At 54.2% G+C, this 6,443-nt stretch overlaps 2 protein-coding genes across 2 annotated transcripts in view; one reads left to right on the plus strand and one right to left on the minus strand.

Annotated features, from left to right (window-relative positions):
- Positions 1–2,997: 2,997 nt before the first annotated feature.
- LOC116856043 (galactoside 2-alpha-L-fucosyltransferase 2-like) overlaps positions 2,998–6,443 on the plus strand; it is a 14,102-nt gene continuing 10,656 nt past the window's right edge. The window contains exon 1 of the mRNA XM_032839226.1: positions 2,998–3,137. Within this exon, the coding sequence (XP_032695117.1) occupies positions 3,128–3,137 (10 nt within the window). The 5' untranslated portion in view covers positions 2,998–3,127. The remainder of the gene's footprint in view (positions 3,138–6,443) is intronic.
- NTN5 (netrin 5) overlaps positions 5,718–6,443 on the minus strand; it is a 4,603-nt gene continuing 3,877 nt past the window's right edge. Inside the window, exons 3-4 of the mRNA XM_032839227.1 lie at positions 6,210–6,359; positions 5,718–5,800 (exon numbers count right to left, since the gene is read on the minus strand). Of these exons, the coding sequence (XP_032695118.1) occupies positions 5,718–5,800; positions 6,210–6,359 (233 nt within the window). The remainder of the gene's footprint in view (positions 5,801–6,209; positions 6,360–6,443) is intronic.

A 6,443-nucleotide genomic window follows, 5' to 3' on the forward strand; every position in this document is an offset into this window, starting at 1 on the left:
CCCTGTGAGGGCTACTCTTGGTCTCGGGGTCCTGGGTTCGAGTCCCACATTGGGTGTAAAGATTGCTTAAAAATAAAATCTTTAATAATAATAATAATAATAATAATAAGTCCCATGAGTTACTTCCTATCCTCCTCATCATAATCCCAGTATTAGAGATGAGAGACCTGAGGGACACATAGAGATTTGAACCCAGGCATCCTGGCTTTGGAGTTTATGCCCTTCAATGAAAATGGTCTCTAGAGCAGTGCCATCCAAGAGAACTTTCCGCAATGATGGAAAATGTTCTCTATCTGTTCTGTCCACTGAGCTAGCCACCAGCCACTTGAACTGTGGCTAATGCAACTGAGGGACTGAATTTTACATTTTATTTCATTTTCATTCATTTAAATGTACATAGCCCAACGTGGCTAGTGGTGACTGTATCAGACCCGTTCTACGCCTGCCGCTTGCTGTGTGACAGTCCCTAAGACTTCTCGCCTCTCTGAGCCACGTTCTTCACGGAAGAGGTGACTAAGAGTGCAGGTGTAAATAAAAGAATACACCTGGACTTGAATCTCTGCCCTCCTTGAAAGCTGGAGTCCTCCCGTGAGCCTCGGTTTTTTCTTCTGTATAAGGGGAATAATAGGACCAGCCTATTTAGTCAACAAAAATTTGAGTACCTACTTGGTCCTACGGGCTGCGTTTACAGCAGGGGACAAAACGGACTCAGATCCAAGGTCAGAACAGCGGGAGGTAAAATGGAATGTCATGGCCAGAGGACTTTGAACGTCTGCCTCTCTTTTCCTGGAAATGCCAAAAGGCTGCTCTGCCTAGCACTACATGATGTCATAGCATACTCTGGATTCTGATTGGCTGAGGGCCTGGCATAAAGCAAGTTGGGTAATTTTCTCCAACCTGACTTTTTTCTTCCCTTGACATCAAAACGTCCTATTTAGCTGGGTCAAAGATAGTGCAACATTAAAGGTTGAAGTTCCACCTTCCCCTGAAGCTTAGGTGTGGTCATATCACTAAATTCTAGCCAATGAGATAAGAACAGACGGATAGTGTAGCAGTTTTGGAAAAGATCCTCATAAATCAGCTCTGTGGGCCTTTTGGCCTTGTCTCTTTACCTTCTTCCATCTTGCTGCATTCTAAGGATGTTGGAGAGGAAAGCTAGAAGGTTCCTGGTGGCTTGACTACATCCAGACCTTTTTTATGCCAAAGAGAAATCAATTTCTTTCCTTCCTCCTACCCACCCCCAAGAGAAATCAATTTTTTTTAAAGATTTTATTTATTTATTTATTTGACAAAGAGAGATCACAAGTAGGCAGAGAGGCAGGCAGAGAGAGAAGAGGAAGCAGGCTCCCTGCTGAGCAGACCACCTGATGCGATCCCAGGACCCTGAGATCAGGACCTGAGCCAAAGGCAGAGGCTTAACCCACTGAGCCACACAGGCGCCCCCCCATGTGAGTATTCTTGACCAATGAGCTAGGAAGGGAAGTGGTGGAGTCGTTCCTGAGCCAACACATTTATTTCTTGTGTGGGGACCATGCGGTTCTCTCTCTGCCTGCTGCTGATCAAGATGCCATGGTTTGTGTTTGGTGCAGTGATAAGATGGTAGATGTCTCTCTGCCTGAGTCCTTGAATGACTCTGCGGAGAACCATCCCTTGGTGACTTGTATGGGACACATATACGGCCAAGAAATCAATTTTTACTGTATCATTCCAGCAGAGCTGGCAGAACCTGATCAATGAAGTGCAGGCACTAGCTTGCTGTTATGCGAGGAAGTGCATCCCAGGAGGAGAGAACAGCAAGCACGAAAGTCCTGGGGCAAATGTGCTTGATTTTTAAAGGAACAGGAAGGAGGTCAGTGTGACGGAAGAGGTGAAAATGAGGGGACTTGTAAGGTCAGTTATATGGTGGGAGTAGGTCATGCAGGGCCCTGTAGGGCAGGGCAAGGACTTTGGATTTTATTCTGAAACAGATGGGAATCCACTCAAGAGTTGGATTTTGGCATAATAGGATCATGATGTGACTTGGGTTTTGAAGCCATCTTCCTGATTCTGTAGGAAGAAAACTCTAAGGGGGTAGAGGGAAAACCAGTATGGGTCACTGTAATAATCCAAGAGAACACTGGTGCTGGCTTGGACAGAGTGGTATTGGGGGACATGTAAAAACGGCTGAGTTATGAACATATGTAGGCAGTGGATTATACAGGACTTGCTGATGGGACAGGACATGTCGGGGGCGGGGAGGTATGGGGCAAATGCCCCACGAAACTGGCTTCAAGAAAGAATGGAGGGGCGCCTGAGTGGCTCAGTGGGTCAAGCCTCTGCCTTCAGCTCTGGTCATGATCTCAGGGTCCTGGGATCAAGCCCCACCTCCAGCTCCACACTCAGCGGGACCCTGCTTGATATTCTCTCCCTCTCCTTCCCCCCTCTGTCTCTCCCCCCATACTCTCTCTGACAATAAATAAAATCTTTATTAAAAAAGAAAAGAAAAAGAAAATCTCTTAGAGACTCCTAACTCCTGCTTCAGAGATGCCCCCACCGCAGACCTGGCTGAAGCCAAGGACATGTTTCCCAGATATGAGATCTTACTGGTGGCTTGGGGATTAAACAGTCACGTCCTGGAGTCTATTTCCTGCCTTTTTCAGTCTCATGAGGAGCACAGCAGAACCTTAGCGGGAGGATCTTTCCTTCTACCTAGTACCCTATGACATCATGACCCATCCTGACTCTCCATTGACTGAGAGGCCCACTTTCCTCTCAGGGAAGGAACAGGGTTGTTCTCTAGGCTCAAAAGAACCCTAAGTCATATTTCTTCCTTTGAGAATCCCTCAGAGTACTCCCTCAGCGACTCTCCTGCAAAGAACACTCAAATTTGAAATAGGGTTTTCCATTGTGGCTGTAGGGGGCAGAGGTCAGGGTGACAAGGAAGGTCCTAGGCCATGACAACCTTCACGGCCATAGTACTTACTGCTTCTTGGTTGTTTTTTTTTTTAGCTCCACTCCTCCGGCCTGGAGGTACCCAGCTGTGGGGTGGAAGTAGAATTCCGCTCAGCACCCAGTAATGCCATGCCATTTTGTGGCTCCCAATGGGCTCTTTTCTCAGGAAAGGGTTTAGGCTGCACCTCAAGACCAGATGAACCTCGGTAAGAACCCTCTTTGGATATACACCCCAACTCCCTTTATTCCTTTCTCAGAGACTGCCCTAGGCCCCATCAGGAACACAAAGTGCCGAAGTGTGGAACTTTCTGGAAGTCTGGAACCGCTGTCCTTTCCTTCAGCGCATTTCCCGCCTTTTCTATCCACCCTCCCTCCAACTGGCTTCTGGCCGATCATCAAGCAACACAGATCTGACCAGCACGCAGCGACGGCGTACCAACCCCTTGCTTGGATCAGGCGTTGCGTCCGGGAGCACAGCCGTCCTTCAGCTGCGTAGTTTCCTCCACTTGCGCCCCCACCCCCACCGTCCCAGCACATATCAGGTGCTGTAGCCGAAATTCCCCCCAAGATTTAAGGCTTTATTTAGGGGAGTGGCCGCACAGGTCACAGGCCAAACGTCCTGGCCAGATACCTCAAAAGTCTTGCTGGCATTTTGCCACCTTTGGTGTTGGGGGGCGGGGGGGCGGGTCCTGGGCCCCCCCCCCCCGCACTTTAGCAGGCGCATGCCAGTGACGTCAGGGGCTCCACGGCTTCTGATTGGCTCGCTACGGGACGCACCATCGAAGTGGAAGGCTTGGCTCACGGTCACTTCCAAGTTCCTCAGTGGGCTGTGGAGGTACCCAGGTCTGGCTCTGAGGTTCGGGGTTCGGGTCCTGGGCTTGGGGTGGGGGGCCGCAGGCCGCGGCAGCCCCCGGCGCGCTCCTCCAGCTGCAGCCGCCGCAGAGGCCGGGCCCAGCGTGGCCTCCAGGGCAGCGCGAGGCCGTGGCGGTCGAGGACCAGGCGCGTGGGGTCAGGGCCGCCGGCCGCGCTGCCCAGAAGCAGGTAGTCGGTGTCGGGCCGTAGGCGCAAGCAGCCGCAGACCAGGTCGGCGCGGGGCACCCAGGCATCCTGGCCACCGCGGGACACGGGCCGCGCCCGCTGCTTGTACACGGCCAGCACGCGCACGGCCAGCCGCTGCCACGCCGGGCCCGCGGCCTCCGACGCCAGCACCTGCGCGCGGAGAACTGCGGGGAGGGTTGCCATCAGGCCCAGGCTGGAGAGGAGTGCTCTGGGGTCGCAAGGGGTCTGACCCGGTGGGGAGAGGGACAGGCCCACGGGGGTGGGTTCCCAGGAAGCCCTCAGGGAGGAGAGAGACCTTCAACGTTGAAGGGTGAGAGCTCTGGGGGTATGGCCCTGTGTCCTAAATGGTGGACCCTGGTGGAGGAGACATGGTCAAGGCAAGGAGGGCAGGGCTCTATGGAGTGTGAGGTGGGGTGCCAGAATTGTGATAGGAAGAGTGGGGTGATGGAGGGCTCCACCTGTGGAGGGGAGGCCAAAGGAGGAGCCTGGGAACATGGGACATGCCATGTGGGATGCTTTGGTTGGGGTTCATCCTGGAAGCAGCAGATGCCAGAATGATCTGAGGTGCGGGGAGGGATGACTGGGGGGCCCACAGTGGGTGTGGGTGGAACAAGGCAGAAGAGGCAGGTCGGGGGTCTCAAATGTGGTAGAGTCAAAAGACGTCAGAAGCAGAGCCCTTGGAAAAAGGCTTGGGAGAGGCTCTGGGATGAATTTGGGGGCCAGAAGGAGTTCAGAACCTAGAACCTGAGGGTTGAGGTCAGACTGGTGGTGATTCAGAAACGTGATCTCTGAAGGGCTAAGGTGAAATGTGTTGTGGGCAGGACTCTGGCTCACAAGCTAAGTCTGTGGGGCAGAAGATCCCTGCGGGAGGCAGGACAAGAAGTTTCTATTGTCCAAGTCCTAGAACACCACTGGCCAGATGATGATCCTCAGGGAGGAGAGGCCTGGGGTCTTACACCATTGAGGGAAGTCACAGGCTGGTCTGGATTCAAGGGCTGGGCTGAACTCCTGAGTATCTAAGGTAACTCCTGAGTTACCCCAGGTCATAGGCCCTGAGGTCATGGGTTAGGGAACTTTGGGGGTGAGCCTCTGTGGGAGTGGGACTATGGTTCAGAATCTGGGATCCTGATGGGCGATGCAAAGTGTCTAAGACAGGCAGGACCCTCCATTCAATGGGCACCCCCTTCTCCTTTGATCCCCAGAAGGTCCCCTTTTTCCCCCAAAGATGTCCAGCTGAAGGGGGCCAAGAACATGGGGAAGGAGGAGACCTAGGAAGATAAGGAACACCCCCACTCCGCTGCCCCTGCCCCCCTTTGTCTTCTGCCCCATTAGGTCTGAGATCAGGAAGAGTCCTTTAGAGACCTCCTTCCCGTTTAAGATGAGAAAGCTGAAGGTGGAGAAGGAGGCATTCAACAGAACACCTGAGTAGCCGCCTGCCATTTTTCTCCCCGGCACTCACCGTAGTCTTGCTGACAGTACCTCCGGAGGCTCATGTGTACCCTGGTGTCCGAGACATTGCAGTAGTTTTGACATTGGGGGTCTGGGGAGGGTCAGGCCATCTGCAGTGGGCTCCTGAGGCCTGGACTGCAGCACCCCACCCCTGCCCATCCCCACACTCCATCTTGATGGACAACTGGGGTGCCCCACCCCGTGGGATTGGGCTCAGTGGGCCACCCCTGTATCCCCATCTGGGGGCCCAAGCAGCCCATCCCTGATCGCCCTTGCTCTCAGGGTTCTCCACACCAGCCGCTCTTACCGGAGCTGTAAGCACTAGGGGTAGTAGCCAGGGGGGTGGTTGCCTCTGGAATTCCTGTGAGAGACCAAAGGAGAAATTTACCCTTAATGCCCCCTCCCATGCATCCCCACACCAACAGGTATCCAGGCATCCAGATCCCGTGTCTATTCCCTTAAAGCCCAGGAGTGCGCGCTCCCTTTGCCCTCCTCCTCCTAGGACCTGGAGTTGGTCCCTAGTCCCTTCCTTCAGATCCCCCACCCCCTCCTCCCTCAGACCCAGGAGTCCAGGCTCCTAGCCTCCTCCTTCCCAAGACTAAGGAGACTGGTATTTGAGTCCCCACCTCCCCCAAGGGCCCAGAGTCTGACCTCCAGCCTCTAGCTTCCATCTACCAAGGACTTGGCCATCAGCATCCTTGCCCACTGGAGATCCAGGATGTCCCCTTCCTATCCCACTTAGGACTTGCAACTCTGCCCCTCAGACTCACGCTGGCAGGGCATCCGGGGAGAGCGGCTCTGCTGGTAGCCGGGACCACAGCGGTTGCATGTGAGGCCGGTGACCCCTAACTTGCAGGGGCACTGCCCACTGGTCTGGTTGCAGATGCCTCCCGTGGCCCCGATCGGGTGACACTGGCAGGCTGAGTGAGGAGCGGAACTTAGGACCCAGGCTGTCAGGGCCCCAGACGCTCCTTCCCAGTCCCCCAGCCCCAGGAGTCTGGCCC

This window comes from Lontra canadensis, unplaced genomic scaffold (assembly GCF_010015895.1).
Source record: "Lontra canadensis isolate GAN:19392208 unplaced genomic scaffold, GSC_riverotter_1.0 scaffold107, whole genome shotgun sequence".
In the NCBI taxonomy this organism is placed as follows: Eukaryota; Metazoa; Chordata; class Mammalia; order Carnivora; family Mustelidae; genus Lontra; species Lontra canadensis.